A 24,286-nucleotide genomic window follows, 5' to 3' on the forward strand; every position below is an offset into this window, starting at 1 on the left:
TAAATAGCATAGGTAACAATGGTAGGACAGGTGTTATGTTGCAGCTGTGGTATGTGGGTTCTTGTAGACGCCAAGGCAATCCAGGACAAACATGCCTGCAGGAAGTGTAAGCAGCTAGAGGAATTCTGGATCAGGGTTATTGATCTGCAAACTGAACTGCAGACTTTCGCAACATAACGGAGGGGGAGAAATACCTGGACGCTTTGTTCCAGAAGACAGGCAGATCTCTTAGAATAGGATCGTCTGTTTTGGTCAACAGTAATGGACAGGAGAATGTAACCTTGAGTGACACAGGTAAAGGGACTGAGCAGACAGTAGTGGAGGAGCCTCAGACTTTGCAATTGTTAAACAAGTTTGAAGTGCTCACAAGCTGTGTGGATGAATGCAAGGTCTACAAAATGGATGAGCAGGCTAGCTATGCACCATGGTTCAGGAAGCTGTTCAAGCAGAGGGAGCAAAAAAGGAATGTAGTGGGATGTAGGGGAAAGTATAGCGAGGGGGATTGATACTGTTCTCTGCAGAAAGAGCCAGAGTCCAGAAGGCTGTGTTGCCTGTCCAATGCCAGGGTTTGGGACATGTGCTCAGGGCTGGAGAGGAACTTGCAGATGCGGGAGGGGTGGGGGGGGGGTGGGGGGGGAGGATCCAGTCATCATGGTCCAAGTAGGTACCAACAACACAGTATTAATATGGCTAGTCCAGTTCAGTTTCTAGTCAATGGTAACCCCCAGGATGTTGATAGTGGGGGATTCAGTGATGGTAATGCCATTGAACATCAAGAGATGATGGTTGGGTTCTTTCTTGTTGGAGATGGTCATTGCCTGAAGCTTGTGTGGCGCGAACATTACTTGCCACTAGTCAGCCCAAGTGATCATAATATGATTGAATTTTACATTCATTTTGAGGGAGAGAAGACTGCATCTAACACTAGTAATTTAAACTTAAATGAGGGCAATTACAAGGTCATGAAAGCAGAGCTGGAGAAAGTTATGACCCCAGCTGATATTACTACTGGACAAGCCAGATCCCAGGGTGGAACCTGGTTTGATAGATACTAATTTTATTTTTTGTTTAGCAATGTGGGGGATGGCTACTGAACAGAGTCACTGGAGTCAGCTGAACTTTTAACAAATTAACAAAACATTTATTAAACAAGAAAAGACGAACTATATTACATTACTCCTTCAACCACAACTATAACTTTACAAATATATACTGATTCTTAAGGATAACACAAGTTACAAAAGCTGTCTTATTCTCTCATGTTCACTGAGCACGCAGTCCATGTAAACCAATAAGCGACTTGCGGTCAGGCACACGACATTCTGAAATCAATTGGCCGATGCCACCCCAAACAGATGCTATGGACCTCTCATCAACTCTCCCCAAACGCTTGTCACACTGTGAGCCAGCTGGTCTCACTGAATTCCATCTTTCACACGAGGGTTTCCAATCGCCACTCTAATACCCACTTTGAATCCTCTCCAAATGACATTTTCTCTCCAATGCCTTCCACAAGGGTCCCAAACTCTCCTTCCTATGTTCTTCTCCCCTGGATCTCCACATGCATTCAGGTTTTACCTTCCATGCACTCTCAGCCATGCCAACAGAACAACACTGCTTCACATGCCCATAATAAGGAGTCACCAACCTTTGCTGTTTCCTCAGATCTTCTGGCTTTATGCAAGCCTATTTTGCTTCAAGTCTGCATCCTGCCGCTTTCTTCCTTTAAGCTTAGAGCATTTCTCAACTCCTCCCTCAACTTCACTTAACAGGACCTTTTCCAGATTCCTGTTCTTTTCCTTTGACTAAGCGGTCTTCTTGGGACCCCTCCTTTCTGCCCCACTTTGGGACTCTTTTGTTCTTTTGGGAAGTCTGCTCTCTGTAGTTTCCCCTGCTGTGTCCAGCTTTTTCCTGGCCCGTGGTTCCAACTGAATTAAAAAAACTGTTATGTTTCTCCCAGTGTCTGTGGGCCCCCTGTTGCTAGGCAACAGCCCAATTTTTCTACTTCAAGAGTCATGAAACCTCATTAGAAATGCAGGTACACAAACAAAGCCTTCTCAGACTAGCAGGCAACTTTTAAAATGAAACTAAAACTCAAGTTTCCCCCTTTCTTAACACATAAATACAGAAACACAAATTAAACTTAAAGCTAAGACTCATTCCTAACACCCACAAATAGAAATATAAAACTTACTTAAACTTTCTCTAGTTCCTAATAGGATATAATTTTGCAAAGATGGATGACAGGTCAGAGGATTGGACAGCATATAAAAAACAAAAAAGAATGACTAAAAGATTAATAAGGAGGGCAAAATTAGAGTACATTTCTAGCTAGCTTTCTCTCAAAGATAGGCAGTAAGAGTTTCCATAGATATTTTAAAAAAGAGTTAACAAAGTTCTGTCGAAGGGTCATGAGGACTCGAAACGTCAACTCTTTTCTTCTCCACCGATGCTGCCAGACCTGCTGAGTTTTTCCAGGTAATTCTGTTTTTGTTTAACAAAGTAAACGTTGGTTTATAGAAAGTAAGTCTGGGAAATTAATAATGGAAAATAAGGAGGTGGCAGATGAATTGAATAGGTATTTTGCATCAGCCTTCATTACAGAGGACATATGTAACACCCCAGGAATAGCTGAAAATCAGGAACTGGAAGGGAGGGAGGAATCCAAGAAAATTACAAGCACCAGGGAAGTGGTATTGAGCCAATTACTGGAGCTGCAGGCTGACAAATCCTTGGGCCCTGATGGATTTCACCCTAGGGTCTTAAAAGAGGTGGCTAGTGAGATAGTTGATGTGTTGGCTTTAATTTTCCAAAATTCACTAGGTTCAGGGAAAATTCTATTAAAATAGAATATAATAGAAAATAGCTAATGTAACTCCTTTATTCAAAAAAGGGAGAGAGACAGAAAGCAGGAAACTATAGGCTGATTAGCTTAATATCATTCATAGGGAAGATGTTAGAAGCTATTGTTAATGACGTTACAACAGGGCACTTAGATAAGCTCAACATAATCAGGCAGAGTAAACATGGCCTTGTGAAAGGGAAATCATGTTTAACCAATTTATTGGAGTTCTTTGAAGAAGTAACATGTGCGTGGATAAAGGGGAACCAATGGATGCCTTGGACTTAAGATTTCCAGAAGGCGTTTGATAAGGTGCCTCATCAAAGGTTCTTGCGGAAATTAAGAGCTCATGGAATAGGCAGTAACATTATGCCATGGATAGAAGATTGGCTAGCTAACAGGAAACAGAGAAGGCATAAATGGCTCATTTTCTGGTTGGCAGGATGTGATGAGTGGGGTGCCACAGAGATCAGTGCTGGGGTCTCAACAATAAATGATTTGGATGAAGGGACCAATGGTATGGTTGCTAAATTTGCTGATGACAAAAAGGTAGGTAGGAAACTAAGTTGTGACGAGAACGTAAGAAGGCTACAAAAGGATATAGATAGGTTAGATGAGTGGGCAAAGATCTGGAAAATGGAGCATAATGCAGAAAAATGTGAGGCTGTCCATTTTGGCAGGGCAAATATAAAAGAGGCATATTACCTAAATGGCAAGAGATTACAGAGCTCAGATGCAAAGGGATCTGGGTGCCCTTGCGCACACATAATAAGGTTAGTATGTAGGTGCAGCAAGTAATTAGCAAAGCTATCAAATGTTATTGATTATTGCAAGGGTAATTGAATACAAAAGTAGGGAGGCTATGCTTCAGTTATATAGGTGAGACCACATCTGGAGTTCTGTGTACAGTATGGTCTCCTTATTTAAGGAAGCATGTAAATGCGTTAGCAGTTCAGAGAAGGTTTACTGGATTAATACCTGGAATGGTAGGGTTACCTTATGAGGACAGACCAAACAGCCTAAGCTTGTATCCGCTTGAGTTTAGAAGAGTAAGAGACGACTTAATTGAAATATAAGGTCCTGAGGGGACTTGACAGGGTAAATGTGGAAAGGATATTTCCTCGTGGGAGAATTCAGAACTCAGAGTCACTGTTTAAAAATAAGGGATTGCCCATTTAGGACAGAGATCAGGAGAATTTTTTTTTCTCTCAAAGTGTTGTGAGGCTTTGGGATTCTCTTCCTCAAAAAGGTGGTTGAGGCAGAGTCCTTGAATATCTTTGAGGCAGAGGTAGATAGATTCTTGATAAGCAAGGGGGTGAAAGGTTATTGGGGGGCGGGTGGTGAAAGGTTAGCTGGGGGTAGGCAGGAACATGAGATTAAAAATCAGATCAGCCATGATCTTATTGAATGGCAGAGCAGGCTTGAGGAGCCGAGTGACCTACTCCTGCTCCTAATTCCTATGTTTTAAGTATTGAGAGGAGCTTTTATAGATGTTTTAAATATTGAGCTGCAGAAGTATAATTAAACAAGAGACTACAATTAAGCTTGCAACTTTGCCAAAGCACAACCACTAATGGTGAAGTAATTATAATTAGGGCCAGAATTAGAGCGCAGATACCCAGAGGATTTTGGCATTGGAGACAGGGAGGAACAAGACCATGGAGGGATTTGAAAACAAGGATGAATATTTTAAAATCAAAACATTGCTTAACTGGCAGCTAATATAGGTCAGTGAGCACAGATATGGCAGAAACAGGACTTGGTGCAAGTTAAAACATGGGCAGAGTTTTGGATGACTTCAAGTTTACACTGGTAGAATGTGGGTTGCAATAGTCAATTCTAGAGGTGAATAAGGCACGAATGAGGGTTTCAGTGGCAGATGAGTTGAGACAGGAGCGAAGGCAAGCGCCATTAGAGATGGGAATAGGCAATCTTAGCAATGGCACAAAAAGACAAGGTTGAAAGCTTATCTCCAGATCACATGTGACACCAAGGATGCAAAGAGATGGCTTGGTCTCAAACTATTGCAGGGAGAGGGAGAATCAGAGCTGGGGACCAAAAACAGTCCTTCAGTTTTCCCAATATTTAATTTGAGGAAATATTCATTCATCCACTGGATATCAGATAAGCAGTCTGATCATTTATCAACAGTTGAGGAGTCAAGAGAGCTGGTGGTGAGGTAGAGCTGGAGTCATCAACTTACATGTGAAAACTTACGCTGCACCTTTGGATTATGTCATCAAGGAACACATGTAGATGAGAATTAGGAGGGGGATGAGGATAGATCTTTGGGGATACCACAGGTAACTGGGCAGGAGCAATAGGAGAAGCTGCTGCAAGTTGGCTACGCTTTGTGTTACAACCCCCAGTAACTTTTTAAAAGAAAGGAATCCGAAAACCACCAACAGAAAGAAACCCAATGGACAAGATTTCACTTTCAAAACTTTTACTATAATAAACCAACATAATTCAAATATTAACAGGTAAATGATATCTCAAATAAAAAGATAAACTTCACTTTATATAGTCGATACAAAGATACCTCTCATGCAGTTGTAAGCATTCGCATCACTTCCGCATAATTATGGCACCATATTCAATCTCAGTCTTTCCAATTTAGCCTCCAGTACGTAGGATCTATTTTCTTCCCACTCAATGGATTTGGCCCTCAAGTCGCTTTCCCCAGCAGCCGTATTCCATCCGACAAGGCACACATCTAAGAATCCGGGTCACATCAGTCCTAATGGCATAATTTTTCACAGTTGCTTTTCAACCAACCAACCAACATACCCATTTACAGTCTGGACCCCTAACACAAATACTGAGCTCTTCAGTGTGCCTGAGCTATTCACATCACATTAAGGTTTCACCAAGAGTATCTTGAATTGTATTTTCTTCCTACTGCCAAACAGAAAATTGATCTATTCGTAGAGAGCTTTGTTGGCTTCCCCTCTCAAATTCTGCAGTCTGAGCTACACACTCAGAAACCAGCATTATAAGACAGGCTGGAACTGGGCACTACTGCAATTAGCTTTCATCTCCATAGCAACCTCAGCCAGAGTTTAACTTCTCAGATCCTAATTATGTCATAATCAGAAAACCAATTACCCCTCTTTCCAAAATTACCTTAAGTTTCACTTTGGTCTTAAAAGGGACATTGCACAAAGAAGAAAACACAGGCTTTACCCAAGGTGCAAGGGTCATCTCATTAGAATGATAAGAATGGAACCAGCAGTTCACCCAGCTGGATGACAGCAGAGAGACGTTGCAAGATGCTATGGTCATTAATATCAAAAGCTGCAGACAGGTCCATGAGGAGCAGAGGAGAAAAGTTCAGAAGGGATTCTCAAGAGGAGATATCAGCTCAGGGTGTTCAGAGCGTAATCTTACTACCTGAACCTCAACGAGAAACAATGTTGCGAGACATCGTTATGGATGTCTTAACTGAAATTATCCCCTTGTGTATTGCAACACTGTCGCCTATTTTTGTGTGCTATTGAATTCAGCCCCCACTGTGCCTACTCATTTAGCATCAACTGTCTATGACTTGGATATACTCATCTTAGTTCCAAAATCCAGGATGGATAAAAAGGTCACACTGATCCCTGTGTGGCACCACTTTCCAAGAATTCAAAAAACATCCCTTCTATTCCAATGTTTAGCCTCTTCCTATCCAGGCAAGAGTTGGCTCCAATCCCAAGCACCTTGATTTTAATTAGCAATCATAAATTTATTAAATGTCCCTTGAAAATCCTTACCCTATACACTACTGAATAAACAGCAACTCCATATAATTATACAATTAAATCTTGCCTTAGCAAAATTGATGAATTGGCCTCACATCCACTTGGTAATTGTCCAATTTCAGTCAGTTCATCAGTGACTGAGATGCACACCCACAAAGGAGGAATCAAAAGTTGCGAAGGCCCGTATACCCAGAAAGGCAACAGCATGTTTACAGGTTTGAAGAGCAGGTTTTCTGCCACCTCTGTACTTTTGGTATGGGCAACGAATAGCATGAATTCATTTAAAAGCGATTCCTGAGCAAAGTTCTGCACTATGTTTAAGGTGGTGATTACATAGCATTCACAGAAACTGGCCATTCTGACCAACTGGTCCATGAATATGATTATATTCCACAAAAGCATCTTCCCTCCATCATCTAATCCCATCAACATAACTTTCTATTCCTTTCTCTATCGTGCTTATCTAGCTTCCCTTTAAATGCATTTATGCTTTCGCATTGCCCAGCGAGTTCCACATTCTCGTAATTCTCTAAACCATGATCCTGTCACATAGTCTTAGCTGCACATATGAACATTCAAAAATTTTCTATTTAGTTATAGCAGCAAACACCATAAATTCCCCTTATCCCAATGTTTCACTGTTTTAACAATGGATACATATGCAACACTGCTCTGTTGTACACACCATTAACTCCTAGATCTGTGCTGCATAGCTCTGGCAAATGATACACAGCACCTTTGCAATCTAGCGAGGCCCCTCAGATCAATAGAAGCTTTCAGAGCTCAGTTTTTTTTCCCTTCCAAATCATTTCCTGTTAGCACAATACCTGCTTTTTCTCTCTACATCACAGGAACTGAAAAGGTTACTTCTCAATTCCTTCACCCTGTCCACTAGCTTCCAACACACACATGTGGCACATTTTCTGGTTAAATTTTTATCATCTATGGATCCCAATTCTATGAGAAAGAATGATTGCAAAATATTGTTTGATCTATTTTTTTTTTATTTAAACAAGCACATCAACTGCTTCTGCATTTTCCGACACATGGAAGGCTGAGTTTTTAACAGACAACTGGATTAATGGTTAAGATTCAGCCTTGGTAAACAAATAAGCCCTAAAACTCTGTTAAACAGTATTGATCTAAAGAATGAATTCTCACTGCTTCACGTTTCCAGAGTTCCATCGCTAAACCAGTTAATCGTGCTTAAAAATAGTGACACATGTTGAGGGATTTCTCATTTAGCCAGCTCTAAATTTGACTACTGGGAATATTCAGAGAGGACTGTATGAATTTTGTAAGAACCTCCAAAACATTCAACATTCACCAGTCACAACATCTATGGAACTCATTATCAAAGAAAGTCATATTCAACTTGAAACATTAACTCGGTTTCTCTCTCAGCAGATACTGCCAGACCTGCTAAGTTTTTCCAGCACTTTGTCTCTATTTCAGATTTCCAGCATCCAGGATATTTTGCTTTTACCGATGTTTGATATTGTTTTCTTAAACTCCATTTAGGATATTCCATTCTGATGAACACATAATAACCTACAATCACAGCAACATATAAGTCGATGCCTCAGAGCAATACCAAAAACATTGAAGTCAACAAACGCTTGAAAGCTGTAAAAGAGCCAGAAAAAAATAAGTGTACGAGGCTTTTCTGGGCATACTGTCTGAACTTCTACTTTCAGTCCCAGAAATTGGTGATGGTTTGGTTCTAATTATGGCACTAGGAACAATTCCTGATTCAAATTTTCTGCTCAAGTGTCACAGTGCAGAATTGAAATTTCTCTCTTCAATTTGGTTGTGATTGATAGCAATTTAATTATGCAAAAGAATCTGTGTTCATCAAGTCCCGAAGGTAGCTTGTGATTCTGGTTTATTTTACTATTTCATAACGAAGCTGGCCAAATGTACTTTTGGGTCTACAACTGGACATTAAAAGGATAGGTATATAATAATTTGATCAAACACTCCACATAAACAATTTCTGTCGTGCTGGATATTCTTTGTGGACAGCAGTTTAGTATTGAACAGTGAGCTAATGAAACTCCATGCATAATTTCTGTTGTGTTTCATTGGATTAACTTTGATAATTACAGCATAGTTATACAAACATTTGCCTGCAAGAAATTATAAAAATTAGATGGAATCTATAATAGTGCAGATTGTACGAGCATTGTCTGCTGGAGGTTTGAGGAATGAAATAACATTTTCTTATTCCATGCTTTATATTTTTAAAAGTGATTCCCTGCCACAAGGCGATTTTGGATTAAGGAGACCAGCCATCCAACTCATTTTGTTAATCCAAAATGTCATGTTATGGCAGGTGATATTTGACAGGCTGATCAAATCCCAAAGGGAAACTTGGCTATGCTAACATAACGATTTTGCAATTTGTATTTATTGCAAGATTTGTGCACTGAAGTCAGAAGTAATGAGTCAACTACCACCTTTAGAGATTTTAAAAAGATTAAATTAAAACATTTAACAAAAGAAAAGAGAACTTAAACACATAAGACTATAGTTATGCAGTTACATTTAATTTTATAGCAGTTCTCACAAGGTTGCTTTTTAACTAGACTGACTAAACCATCCTTTCCAGGCAACAGTCTCAGTAGATTCTTAATCTATAAAACATCCAGCAATATTACCACAAATATCCACTGTTGCTGTAAGTGAGGGATTTCACAGCTTCTTTCTCACTCCCACTCGACAACAGAACTCCAAAGGCTTTTAACAAAACTTTGGCTACTGGAACAGCAAATTTCCCCAGGGTGGCTAGAGGCTTTTCCCACAAGTCGGTTTCACACAGTGCACCTTTCAAGATCTCACACGACCACCCCACACAGCTTTCCATCTCTCTAAATAAATTTCTTCCCTTTTGATCTGTAAATCCCATTGTTTCAGCCTTTCTTTACAAGTTACTTTTCCCAAAATATAAAAATCTTTCATGTTGTCATTACGGACAGCACTCAGGAAAAATAAACTTAATAACCCTAATTTACCTTGCCAGTAAGCATCTTATGTTCCTTTGAAAATCAAACAACCTCTCAACTTATCTAAGAATGCAAATTCCATTCACACTATTTTCGGAGACTTCACCCTAGCTTACCCATCTCTATTCCAAATGCCTGTTTTACGCCTAACCCCTTTTTACGATTCAAACCACACAGTCTTCATAAGCCTGCTTTAAAGTATCCCACAGTAATATTTGGGGGGGGGGAAATGGGGGAATGATCTTTCCTTTACAAGAACAATTTCAAGGTCTTTTTACTGTTGGGTTAAGTGATTCCAGTGTTTGTAGTTACGCTGCTTGGAGTCCAATCTGTATGTTGATCACTAGGAAGAAATCTTCCCATCAGTCCTAGATTTGCCTTTTACTAGTTTAAACCTATGATCCCTGATAATATTCTTGCAGCCTGGGTTTATTGGTTGGATGCAAGATTGGTAATAGGATCATCTCTTCAATATCCCTTTTCAAGGATGATTACTTCTTTCCGTCAGTTTCTCCTATCAATCTTATCTGAAACTTCAGACTGGAAGTCAGTCTTGCGCCTTCTCTCTCCCATTAGAGCTGGACAAAATGTGGAAGGTAAAGTCTGACCAGAGCACTGTATAGTTTGATTAAAGCATCCTGGCTTCTCCACAATTCTGCTCTGTACTTTAAAATTATAATGACCATGTTCATTACTGACCTATTGGACATGTTGAGTGCCAATCCTACTGAGAAGTCACCAACTTGTTCGACTTTATCATTAGCTACTTCAACATCATGCATGGTGTACGTGTTGCCTATTTCATCTTCCAATGGTGTAGTGCTTTATATTTATTTGTTAAATTGTTCCAGCACAGCTACAATATTGGCACCTACCCAGCAATGCGGAAAATTGCCCAGGTATGTCCTGTACACAAAAAACAGGACAAAATCCAACCCGGCCATTAACAACCCATCAGTCTACTCTCGACCAACATTCAAGTGATGGAAGGGGTCATCAACAGTGCTATCAAGTGGCACTTCCTTAGCAATAACCTGCTCACTGATGCTCAGATTAGGTTCTGCCAGGGTCACCCAGTTCCTGACCTCTTTACTGCCTTGGTTCAAACATGGGCAAAAGAGCTGAACGCAAGAGGGGAGATGAGAGTGACTGCCTTTGACATCAAGGCAGTATTTGACTGAGTGGGGCATCAAGGGGCCCTAGCGAAACTGGAATCCATGGGAATCAGGGGGAAACTCCACTAGTTTCACCAGCAAAAAGAAGACGATTGTGGTTGTTGGAGGTCAATCATCTCAGTTCCAGGGCATCACTGCTGGAGTTCTTCAGGGTAGTGTCCTAGCCCCAGCTATCTTCAGCTGCTTCATCAATGACCTTCCTTCCATCATAAAGGTCAGAAGCGGGGATGTTCACTGATGATTGTACAACGTTCCGCACCAATTGTGACTCCTCAGATATTGAAGCAGTCCATGTCCAAATGCAGCAAGACCTGGACAATATCCATGTTTGGTTTGACAAGTGGCAAGTGACAAGTGACATTTGCATCACACAAGTTCTAGGCAATGATCACCTCCAAGAGAGAATTTAACCATCATCCCTTGACCTTCAATGGCATTACCAATCACTGAATCCCCCCCTTAACATCATCCAGGGGGCTACTACTGACCAGAAACTGAATTGGACTAGCCATATGGATATTGTGGCTACAATAGCAGGTCAGAGGCTAGGAATGGTCACTAAACTGCTTTATTTTTCATAATATTATTGTAGGGTATTGTAAAAGTATGCTTATAGTTATGCACGAGTATGTGGTTCTATGGTTAGCTGATTTAATTGAATTAGAGTTGGATATACTACAAGGTTGAAATTATCAAAAGAGTTAGATATAAAAAAGGGTATTTGAAGAACTGGAATGAGCTAGGGTAAAAGTCTCAGCAGATAGGATGTGAATGAAATTTGCATGTTAAGATAAAAGGGGAGTTATTTGGTTTTCAAAGAAACATGATTTTAAAGCTGACAGGATAAGAAGGGCAAGGCTATTACGTTTATTTTTCTAAAAAGGAAAAAGGCCATAATGGTAACATGAAAGGTTTTTATATTATGGGAAAAGTAAATTCCAAAGGCATGCAGGAACAATGGGATTTAAGAGATCTAAAAGATACGCCATGAGAAACAAACTTGGGGAAACAGTCTCTAGCGGTTTTGCAGAAGTCTGCTGTTCCATTACCCAAAGTTGTGTTAAAAGCCTTTAGAATTTCACTGTCGAGTGGGTGCTTGCGGTAACTTTGTTGGATGCCTCCAAACTTAAAATCCTTCTAGGGCTGTTGCCTTAAAGGGGTGCAGTTGACAGTCAGGTTAATTAGAAATTTTGGGATTTGTTATATTAAGTAACCATGTAAGCATTTTAATTCTTTTCTTTTGTTCATAAATGTTTTAATTTAATTTTTAAAATCTCTAAAGGTGTTAGTGGACTCATTACTCCTGAAGTCAGTGCACAACTCTTCTCGTAATAAATATAAATTGCAAAACCATTGTGATAGCGTGGCCAAGTTTCCCTTGTAGATTTGGTCAGGCTGGCAAATACCATCTGCCGTATCATAACAAAACCGGGGGCTCTTGCAGGATTTTTGAAATTATTTGATTGGCTTGGAGTTGTGAATCTTAAGCTACAAGTACGAGAAGGACAGTGAACCCTGTTGAGGGATTTTAAACTGGTGAGACTGCAAATATGGCTTTACCCATTGATAAAACTTTTCTGGGAGTAGAAGATATAACTGTGATTACCTTAGTTACTTTTTGTAAACCAGAGTTAACAGAATTGCTGGATAAATTGCAGTTAGGATTAATCACAGGTGCAAAGAAAGCAGACATAATTGAAGTCATAGCACAGCATTTGAAATTGGAAGGCACACCTGGAACTAGTGAGTCACAGCTGGAGGTAGTGGGGCTTCAGTTAGAAATGAAGAAGCTTGAACTTGAACAAGCAATGGAAATTAAAATAAATTGAATTAGAGGAAAAGGAGAAGGAAAGAGAATGAGCATTTCAAAAGGAAGCAAGTAGAAAGGCAGGGGGAAAAGAAAACAGGAAAAGAAATTGGAATTGGAAAAATTAGCAATGGAAGAAAGAGAAAATGAAAGGGAGAGAGAATATCAACTTAGAAAGCTGGAAGTTAAGAAGAGATCTCAGATGCCAAGGGAGGTTCTGATGAGGAAACAAGCACTTTTAACTTAAAACCCAGTAGGGAGATGTTTAAGTTTGTGCAGGCTTTTCCGAAGCTTGAGGAAAGGAATATAGAGGTGTTCTTTATTTCATTTCAGAAGATAGCTAAGCAGATGAAATGGCCACAAGAAACCTGGACATTGCTTTTACAGTCTAGGTTGATAGGTAAAGCTCATCAGGTATATGCATCGCTGTCAGAAGGGATATCAGTGGATTGAGACAGCAAAAAAGGCTATTTTGAGTTCATATAGGAGTTAGTTCCTGGTCAGACTTGTATTGAGCTTGAGAGAGTAAAATAAAGCCATTTTGACCAGTGGATACAGGTATTAAAAGGTAGAGACAACATATGCAGTTCTTAGAGGAGTAATTCTTCTGGAAGAATTTAAAGACTCGATTCCTTCAGTAGTTAGACCTCATGTGGAGAAACAAAAGGTAAAAAACAGCAAGGCAAACAGCTGAGATAGCTGACGATTGAGTTAGTTTTTTGATTTAAAAGGGTTTAGATCTATGATGGATAGAAAGGCAAGGTGACAGGAAGGTAGTTAGTCAAGGAAGAGAAGGAGCAGTTGGAAATTTTCAGAAAGTTTCTCCTCAGACTAAAAAGGAAAGGTGCTAAAAGGTAGAAGTGACTCAAAAACTTAGCTGTTCTCAGTATAAGGTGGGGCACACAAAGTCAACGTGCTGGAGGTTACAGGGAAAACCTATTGCCGTAGTTGGAACATAGAAAAGTTCTGGAATTAAGAGTACTGTGGGTTCTGAGATCCAGAATTAAGAAAAGCCAGTGGTTTGTACATAGTTAAAGCAGGAAGAATCAGCAATAGGTAAACAAGTGGAAATGTGATCACAATTTACCCAACAGTGCACTGAAGGGCAGGTTACAGAAATGTTTAAAGATTTTCTGTGTGAAGGGAAAGGCGTTCCATGCGTACAGGGTGGTGCAGCAATGATTAAAAATAAGGGGTCACCCATTTAAAACAGGGATGAGATGAATTTTTTTTCCCCTCAGAGGGTCATAAGTCTTTGGAACTCTCTTTCTAAAAAGGCGGTGGAAGCAGAGTCTTTGAATATTTTTAAGGCAGAGGTGGATAGATTCTTGGTCAGCAAGTGGGTGATAAGTTACAATGGGTAGGCAGGATGCAGATTTGAGGTTACTATCAGATCAGCCAGTGATCTTATTAAATGACAGAGCAGGTTCGAGGAGCGAAATGGCCTACTCCTGCTCCTTGTTTGTATGTTAAATGTTCATATTAAGTTTTTAAGGGACACAGGGGCTAGTCAGTCCTTGATGTTATGCGGTAGTGTTGTTTGTTATCCAGAGGGAGTATTGCAGGAAAGTGGTAATAAGTGGAATTCATGGAGATGCTAAATCTATCCCATCATGGAAGGTAAATTTAAAGAATCAGTTGAAAACAGGTGAGGTGATTGTTGGAGTAGTGGAAAAATTGCCCATTGCAGGGGTTCAATTTATCTTAGGTAATGATATAGCTGGGTCAGAGGTTGGTAATGCCTACTGTAGTTGAGCAGCCTGTGGTAATGCATTCAGAGAGATGTTGCAGTAAGAACATCCTGGATTGTATCCAGATTGTGTAGTTACAAGATCACAAATTCTCAGTTTGAAACAGGAAGAGGAGGAGTTTAAAAGACAGGGAAAAGATGTTGATATTTAATTAGCTGTACAATTTTGAAAACATTGTACAGGAAGAGAAGGTTGAAGAGAATGAAGTGTTTAGTTCAGTTAAGTTGGTGGACTTACAGCAGAAGGACCCGCAAATAAAGTAATTATATCAGACGGCTTATTCAGTAACAGAGGCAGAATGGATTCCAGAATGTTATTACCTTAAAGGTAATGTGTTATTGGGGAAGTGGAGACTGTCTCATGTTTCAGCAGATGAAAAATGGGAGGTAGTACATCAAATAATTATACCATTTGGATACTGAAATTAGATATTGAGAGTACCTCATGAAATTCCAATAGCAGGACATTTGGGAATTAGGAAAACCACTGGCAAAAATACAAAAACATTTTTATTGGCCTGGATTGCGTAAAGATGTAGTCAAATTCTGTAGAACATGTCACATCAGCTGACAGGAAAACCTCAAGCAGTAATTAAGCCTGCACCTTTAATTCTGATTCAAGCATTTGAGGAACCTTTTACCAGGGTCCTGATTGATTGTGTAAGGTTAAAAGTGGAAATCAGTACTTGTAGACACATCCATAATTGTCAGCAAGGTTTCCGGAAGCGATAACTTTACAAAATATTACAGCAAAGAGAATTGTAGAGGAGTTGACCAAATTGTTTTTTATACAAGGTATGGGCTACCAAAAAAAATATAGTTGGATCAGGTTTCGAATTTCATGTCACAGCTGTTTAAGGAAGTAATGAGCAGCCTGGGGATAAAACAGTTTAAATCAGCAGCTTATCATCGTGAATCACAGGGTGCTTTAGAGAGATGGCATCAAACTTTAAAAATCATGATGAGAGCATATAGCCAATACTACACACAGGACAGGGATCAAGGGATTCCATTCTTATTATTTGCAATTAGGGGTGTTCCTAATGAATCAACAGGATTTCGTCCTTTTGAATTACTCTGTGATCATGATGTAAGGGGACCACTTAAGTTGATTCAGGAAAAACTAGTGGGTCAAAATTCTGAAATTACTCTCCTGGATTATGTGACAAACTTCAGAAAAAGATTCAACAGGGCATGTCAGTTAGCTAAGAAACATTTAAAAGATATCACAGCAGGTGATTAAATTAAAGGCAGATTAAGAGGGCCAAAGTTTGTATTTTTGTTGCTGGGGAAAAAACGGTGTCAGTTTTGTTACCAGTGTTAGGTGAACCATTAAAGGCAAGGTTTAGTGGCCCTTACAGGTTTGAAAAGAAACCGAGTTAAGTAAATTATTAAATAAATATTCCACATAGAAGCAACATAGAACGTGTCATGTAAATGTGCTTAAAGAGTACTTGGACAGGGAGGATAGCCAAAAGGAGGAATTAGCAGAGGTAGATAAGGGGAAAGGAGGTAGAAATGAAAAATTCTGAAATTGATTTTCCCCTAATCAAATTGGACAATGAGGGGGTACTTAAAAATTTAAATGTAATATTGAGTAACCTTTAACACGAGCGTCAGAGCAATTTGGAAAAGCTATTGCAGTTACACAAAGCAATTTGTGGGAATAAGCTGTGGGAGGGTCCAAGTTTAGCTAAACATGGGGCAGAATTTTACCCTAGGCATGCAGTCTTGGCGGAGGCGGTCAGGAAGCCGCCCATGATCTGCAGTGCTCTGCAACTTCACACTGACGGCCCAATTAAGGCCCGCCGAGTGTGAAAGGTGGCTAGGGAATTTGCAAGAAGGGGCGGGCTGGGGCATGATGTCCACCGGGTCCAATGGCAACACGGCCGCCAATTCAAAACTGGCCCAGGCAGCCCCTGGAAGGCTGACCACTGAAGAACATTGAAGTCTCCATGGATCCCATTGCAGTTGGACACAGCAGGAGGGAAAGCAGTCAGCCCCACATTTCTCAGATGAGTGCCTTGCAGCTAGGAGGGAAACCCTTGTCTCCAGAGACAGGAGGCGGCGGCCCCCACATCTCACCAAAAATGCTTGGGAGAAGGTGGCATCTAGGGTCAGCAGCCACAACGTGGTGAGGTGCACAAGGGTGCAGTGCCTGAAGGGCTTCAATAATCTATCAGGCAGGGCGAGTGCCATGTTGGCATGGGTCACCTTGCAGAACATTTAAGAGCTGCCCATCACCCCGTGGATATCAGAGGCGTTAAGAGTGTAAGTGGCCAAATTCAATGAGGCAGGAGCTGGCCAAGCAGGTGAGCCCTGGCTGCTTGAACTGAGTGCCTTGTGCCTCCAGGGTCACGAATCAGCTGAGCCCTGCGAGAGGTTCCTCAAGTGAGGTTGGCCATGGTGCAATGGCACTATGATACAGAGTGAACGAATCAATGCTCTTACCTCCTTTCAGGAGAAGGCATCCCACAACAATATTGAGGGGTAACAGACTGGCAGGAGACCCCCTCTCCTCCTAATCCTCACGTATTATGAGTGGGAGGCCCTGGAGCTGGAGAGGCACCACGTATCTCGGTCAAGTGGCCGCAGTGAGGTTAGAGTGCCAGACAAAGATAAGAGTACAGTGTACTGAGGTGAGAATGTCAGCTATTGCAATCAATCATTCTAGTGTAGTCTCTACATTGTGAGCCTCGAACTTGGAGTCCCCATTGATAAATCGAAAGAAGAGGGCACCATGATGCATATCTAAGTCTCACAAGGGTGCCTGGCATGCACAAAGTGACAGTGCCATGATTTAAACTAATGACATGTCCATCTTGTCCCTTTCAGACTCAACAGCAGGCGGTCGCAATGAGGATCCTGATGGCCCGCCCCTGGCCACAGAGGGCCACCATGCTGAGCATGCACATATGTCACACCCTCTGTCAAGCAAGCACCAGCACAGGTACCAGCACCTTGGTGGGCATAAGATATTCATCTAGTATCTCAGTGCACATTGGTGAGGGCACTTCACACTTGAGGTGCAGGCAGAGGCAGAGTGTGCCCAGAGTGCAGGCAGTCGGAGAACTGCTGAGGACCAGAACAATGCTCAGTCGATAGCTGATGATGGAACTCTGGAGTCTTCCATTAGGCGGCAATGCTGGAAGTCCAGCGGGATTTGCAGGAGGATCTGGCGAAAATACATGAGGGAATGCATGTTATGGTGTCCATTGTGGAAGAGTCCCTGCAGAGCATGACCACTGCGTTAATCCTCATGGCCGAGTGCAATGCCTCCTCCATGGAGACAGTGGCGACTCTCATGGAGAGGCTGTTCCAGATACTTAATCAAGGATCCTTGAGGATGCACTCGGACCTGCAAGCCCATATACCAGCAATGACCTGAGCTGGTCAGCGTCAGTGTGAAAGGTAGGCATACCTCAGTATCCCACTTGGTGCCTGTCCATCAATGGTGATCAGGGAGGTCCAATGCAACCTCATTTTGGCACACAAGCTGCCTGTCATCTTTGTGGGCTGCTCTCATGGTGCTCCGGATGATGGCAGCAGTTCTTCCACCGCTCTGCCTGTGACCGTGGCATCCGATGAGGCTGCGACAACTGGGGAGCTGCTAGCCATGGCAGTCGCTGCTCCCTCCCAGGCAGGGCTAGCAAAGGCTCCAAGGGCCAGAGTACAACCGCCACAGTCATCAAGGCCAAAAAGACAGCAGGGTCAGCAGGCTGCATCCAATGCCAATGCCAGTGCCAGTGAGGGGGAGCACCTAGAGATAGCACCTGCAAATGTAAATGTAAAGCACCTTAAGCACAAGACGGATTTATCACGGGTGATATTTTGTTCCCCCATTTTGCTTTAAAGTTTTTCATGGCGTGATTAAAAACATCAGTTAATGTTCATTTCAGCTATGTTTCACATTCACAATTAAATGAGTTGTTGTTTTGTGCTACTGACCTCTATGCTTCATTTGTTCTGTAGGTGCAGGGAAGGCCATTGTGTAATGGACGTGTGTCTCCTGAAATTTTATTGCAAAGGCACAAAGTGTATGTTGTTGGCCAAGTACGGACCTGTCAGGGATCGATTATGAGAGCCTGCAGCCCTGGCATGTGGAGGGGGTTCTTATTTGGTAGGCTAGCTGAAGGAGCGTTGGATCAAAGAGTCCCGGGTGTCCCTGGACGTTACCCAGGTCAGAGTTCATACTGTGCTCATCCTCATACTGGACTCCATCTGTTGCCTGTACAGCTGCGTCAAAATCTTCTTCCTCCAGTGGGTCGTCCCTTGCCAGTGGCAGATGCTGGTTGCATGCTGCGCTCTGCACAGTGACACACGCTCTGGAGGATACTGGAGTGCACCCCTGAACGGTCCAGGCATCAGAAGCATCTTGAGAAGACTTATGGTTCTCTCTACCACTGTCGTTGTGGAGGCATGGCTCCTGTTGTATCGCTGCTTGACCTCTGTTCTTGGGTGGCAGAGAGGCATCATGAGACACCTTTTGAGGGGATAGCCCTCATCACCCAGCAGCCATCCATCCAGTCAGACTGGAGCACTGAAGAGCCTCGGCACCTGGGAGTGTCACAGGATACAAGCTTCATGGGAACTGCCAGGGTACCTTGCACACACTTGCAGAATCTGCATCTTGTGAACACACACCGCACGTTCATGGAGTCGAATCCCTGTCTGTTGACAAAGGCTCACCCGCTGGCGCCTTGATGGCCATGTGTGCAGTCAATTGCACCCCGGATGCAAGGAACCCAGCGATCACTGCAAAGCCTCTGGCTCGCTCTGCCTGGCTGGCCTCATCCGTGCGGTAGTAAATGAAAGTCAATGCATGCCTGAACAGAGCTTCTGTCACCAGTTTGACGCAATTGTGGTCAGCTGATTGGGAGATCTTTGTGGAGTCTCCCAATGAGCCCTGGAAGGAGCCAGAGGCATAGACATTGAGGGCCACTGTGACCTTCAAAGCCACTGACATGGGGTGTCTATCCACACAGTTGGAGCTGATCTCAGGCCCAATCATCAGGCAAATGGAGGTCATTGTGTCCCTTGCAAGGTGGAGCCTCCTTTCGGCATTGCACCTTGGACATTTTGAAGTAGCTGCATCGCCGCCAGTAAACCCTGGCGTCTTCTGCAGCTCCCTCCACCTTCGACTTCTTATTGGCCCTGCACCCCTTGTGCCTGCGCCTCTCCTCCCACATGTTGCTCCCCTGGAAGCTGCATTGGGACACCTGGCCTCCTCTCCCTTCCGCCCCTCCCTTCCTCCTCAGAGGAGGTGCCTCCAATGGAGGTCACAATTCCCATTATCAGGGTTATGGAAGGCTGTCTGATACCTGGAAGGGCCCACGCGGTCTGAATCCTCCAGGGGCCTGTAAAAACAACAATGAGTCCTGAAATGAAGCCTAGAAATGCTCAGAATGCAGCTCTGAAGCAAGATGAAACTGTCCATTTCACAGAAGCCACCAGCTGCAAGTTAGGTCCAAAACTCCACCACTCTCATGCAACTGACCCCTTCTTATCCTGCCCATGGATGAGCTTTGGCTTATTGTGGCCTGCCTGCTCGTTTTGTCTGTGCAACAGCCGAAAAATCACACAGGCTATGTGAAGTCGGAGACAAGTGGTGTGTCAAGGGTCTTAATTGGCCTTTTAATTAATGTCAGGCATGCCTCCATCTCCATCATGCATCATCTTTCATTACTTCACGCTCGAGCGTGCACCCACCCGCTGAGCGAAAAATTCTGCCCATGATGTGAATTGGGTGATTCAGTTTCAATAAGGCAACATCCTCAGATTAAATCCAATGAAATGATCTGAAGTGCAGAAAGAAATCGAATTCATCCTTCAGAATGATATCATAGAACCTAGTTGTAGTAACTGGAGTTCACCTATTGTGATGGTACTAAAGTTGGATGGAACACAAAGACAGTGTGTGGACTATCAAAAAGTAAACGTAGTGACAAAAGCGGATTCCACAGTTGGAAGATTGTATTGAGAAAGTGGGACAGAGTTTATCACTAAGATTGACGGGCCAAGAGGATATTGGCAAGTACCGGTGCAAAAGAGATATCAGCTTTTTTAATGCCAGATGGGCTATATCAGTTTAAAGTTATGCCATTTGGTATGAAGAATGCACCAGCGACATTTCAAAGAATGACAAACAAAGTAATTGCAGGGCTGAACAATTGTGCTGTCTATATTGGCGACTCGGTGGTTGTTTTCAGTCAAATCTGAGAAGAGCATACAAAACAAATTGAAAAACTGTTGGGATAGTGTGGCCAAGTTTGCCTTCTGGATTTGGTCAGCCTGACAAATACCACCTGCCGTACCATAAGAGAATCCTGCAGGGGGTAACTCACCTTCTGATCCCCCAAAGCCTGTCCACCAACCACAAGGCACAAGTCAGGATTGTGATGGAATACTCTCCACTTGCCTGGATGAGTGCAGCTCCAATAACACAAGAAACTTGACACCACCCACGATAAAATAGCCTGCTTGATTGGTACCCCATCCACAAACATTCACTCCCTCCACCACTGATGCACAGTAGAAGTATATGCCATCTACAAGATGCACTGCAAGAACTCGCCAAGCCTCCTTAGACAGCACTTCCAAATCCACAACTGCTCCCATCTCGAAGGACAAGGGCAGCAGATGTATGGGAACATCACCACCTGCAAGTTCCCCTCCAAGCCACACACCATCCTGACTTGGAAATATATCGCCATTCCTTCACTGTAGCTGGGTCAAAATCCTGGAACTCCCTCTCTGTCTGGTGGACAGGTTTTGGGGGATCAGAAGGTGAGTTACCCCCTGCAGGATTCTCTTATGGTACAGCAGGTGGTATTTGTCAGGCTGACCAAATCCAGAAGGGAAACTTGGCCACACTATCATTTCAATTTGTTTTGTATGCTCTTCTCACATTTGACTGAAAACAACTGCCAAGTCGCCAATATAGACAGCACTATTGTTCAGCCCTGCAATTACTTTGTTTGTCATTCTTTGAAATGTTGCTGGTGCATTCTTCATACCAAATGGCATAACTTTAACTTGAGTGTACCTACACCACATGGACTGCAGCGTTCAAGAAGGCAGCTCAGCACCATCTTCTCAAGGGCTATTAGGGATGGCACTAAATGCTGGCTTCATCAGCGAGTGAATAAAAAAAATTCCATGTGTCACTGTTCCGGTCTCTTACTCAAATCTTAATTTCTGAACTGCATCCTCCAATTCACCCGACATGATCTGCAAATTTGACCGACATAACTGTGCATTACTGAAGCAGCTGAGTCCATTAACTATCAAAAAGAATGAATCCACCAACCTGGCTCGACAAACTGAAACCTAGCTTCTTTCTGCCTGATGGAGGAAAACGCGCACCACTTTACAGCTGCCAATATAATGAAGTGCATTAATTATACATAGATCTCTTTAAAAGGTAGTTGAGAAACAGTATGTCTTGCATGCCCTCTAAAAACAAAAGGTCTGAAGAATGACCACTGTCAGTCTGCCAGGCTGCAGTTGCCAGCAACTCTGCATTGGTTAGGAGTTAAATAGCATGAAATAGATGGTTACCTGGAGGTCGAAAAACTTGCTATAACGTCTATAGATGATACTTGACGTGTTATCTGACCAGTTCACTTGGATAACATAAACCTGTAAAAATAAAATATATTCTTAAAATAAGTGTATTTCTTCCCACACACAGTTCTATAAAACAGCTTGGGAACACCTATTCACAGAACATTTTAATATAGAGCACACAGATTCAGTGTTGGAACTTTCTCATAAGTACATCCTGTCACCATGACCACCAACAATCTCTGCAGAATCAATTTCATTATTCCACCTAAATCAAAAGCAGACAACTAGAGATGCTGAAAATCTGAAACAGAAACAAAAATGCTGAAATTCCTCAGATAAGACAACCTCTACGGAGAGTTAATGTTTCAGATGTAGTCTTTTCATTGAATTTTGAATGATCTGAGTGTTTCCAGCACTTTGTTTTTATTTCACTGTTCCATGCCAAGTTATCATGCAGATTTCTAGCTTCTTTTTTTAATTTGCACATGCAGGCATGTAATAAGACCAATATAAACTAGGAATGGACGTGTGCTAAGTATTTGTGAATGTTCAATAGGATTTTATTTTAATCTAAATTTTAAGCTATTGCACTAGAGACAAGTTGAGATTGAGACTACCTGTCATCAATTTAACATTTTCTGATAATCAGCACAGTAAGCAGGAGAACACCACATGGCTTTAAAAAGGCAAATAAATGAAGGAAAATTAAGAAATTAACTTCTGTATGACTGAAAGTTTTCCAGTATAGGTAATGTTACATGTGTAACATTAGTTTAACTCCAAAGATTAAAGGCAATCCTCAAAATGGACGAATTGGGGTAACTTAAAACAACTTAAGTTAACTTAATTAACAACTGGTTAAAAACAACCATATAAAAGGATTCAGGATAAAAGGGACTGATTCCAGGTTGCAGTTGGTAATTTGTAAAGCTATTTAAAGGCGATAAAGAGGAACCAAAACATGTTAGCAAGACAGGATAATTGCAATACAAAAATGATTTATTTTTTTATTTGCTCATGGGATGTGGGCATCGCTGGCTAGGACAGCATTTATTGCCCATCCCTAAGTGCCCTTGTTCAGAGGGCACTTAAGAATAAACCACACAGCTGTGGGTCTGGAGTCACATGTCAGCCAGACCAGGTAAGAACGGCAAATTTCCTTGCCTAAAAGGCACTAGAGAACCAGATGGGTTTTTATGACAATCAATGGTTTCATGGTCATCAGACTTTTAATTCCAGATTTTTTTTAAATTGAATTCAAATTTCACCATCTGCCATGGTGAGATTCAAACCTGGGTCCCCAGAGGATTAATTACTCTGGGTCTCAGTGACAATACCACTATACCACCCCTTGCAGCATACAGCCCTTCCTCATAGCAGAGGATTTACCTACAGCAGATGGAATGCAGTGGTTCAAGGTGGTGTCTCATCACCAGCATCAAGGGCAATTAGGGATGGGCAACAAGTGCTGGCCTAACTAGCAACACTCATATACCATGAAAACAATTTAAAAAGCTAGAGTGGAGTCAGAATTTTAATTTGTAGAAAAGTTCAAGACAAATAGTTTCAAATACTTCCAGAGTTATTCACCAACTTATCCAGTTTACACAAACATCCAATCTCTTGCTAAATGTTGAAGTCAATGCAACAACGGTAGTTGTTATGCTAAAGGTTTTAAAACCAACAAATCCCAGAACAAGATCATATATTTCCTCAAGTACTGAGGAAGAATGGGGAAGACATTCTGAAATATCAGCTATGGAAATCAATAAGCTCCAGGCAAGCCCCTTTGAGGCAAGCCCACTTTCTCCTGGCTTGGGAACCACACCCTACAGGAGCATCATCTTTGTGCTCAAAAGAAATTAAACTTGAAATGTTAGAACACTCAGATAATCTAAAAAGTGTGATCGCCCAGAAATTAGATATTGTCGGTATCCTTCTATCTTTAAAAGATGATGGGCACAGAGTAAACAAATTCATTTCAGATGAAGTATCTCCATATAGTGCAACTTGGCTGATGGTGGTCAACCATTGAGAAGCAGGTTCTGACACAGGTGTCTCATATGAAACTGCCAAGTGTCATTGTGGGTGGTTGTTTTTGGCATTGGCATCTGTTGCCAAAACACTGATTACTGCGGTGATGCATGCCAGCCAAAGGTGTCACCGTATTCTTCTGCCGTCAGCTAATGATAATCGACGTCCAGGGCCTTCAAAGTCATGCCTGGAATCATCCTTGAAGAGGAACTTTGGGCATCCGACTGGTCAGCTGGCTCCAGCTACCTCACCACAAAAGGAAGCCCTTGTGTATACAATAGCCTTCCATCTTGTAAATGTGCTAAACCAAGGTCCCCTCTGTTGAGTGAAAGAAAAGCCACAAATAAGAACTGCAATC

At 42.0% G+C, this 24,286-nt stretch overlaps 1 protein-coding gene across 1 annotated transcript in view; it reads right to left on the minus strand.

The window, feature by feature from the left end:
• sh3pxd2aa (SH3 and PX domains 2Aa) overlaps nucleotides 1–24,286 on the minus strand; it is a 528,636-nt gene that overhangs the window by 443,599 nt on the left and 60,751 nt on the right. The window contains exon 2 of the mRNA XM_041210524.1: nucleotides 21,886–21,966. Within this exon, the coding sequence (XP_041066458.1) occupies nucleotides 21,886–21,966 (81 nt within the window). The remainder of the gene's footprint in view (nucleotides 1–21,885; nucleotides 21,967–24,286) is intronic.

The sequence above is a fragment of the Carcharodon carcharias genome, chromosome 17 (genome assembly GCF_017639515.1).
Source record: "Carcharodon carcharias isolate sCarCar2 chromosome 17, sCarCar2.pri, whole genome shotgun sequence".
NCBI classification, from domain to species: domain Eukaryota; kingdom Metazoa; phylum Chordata; class Chondrichthyes; order Lamniformes; family Lamnidae; genus Carcharodon; species Carcharodon carcharias.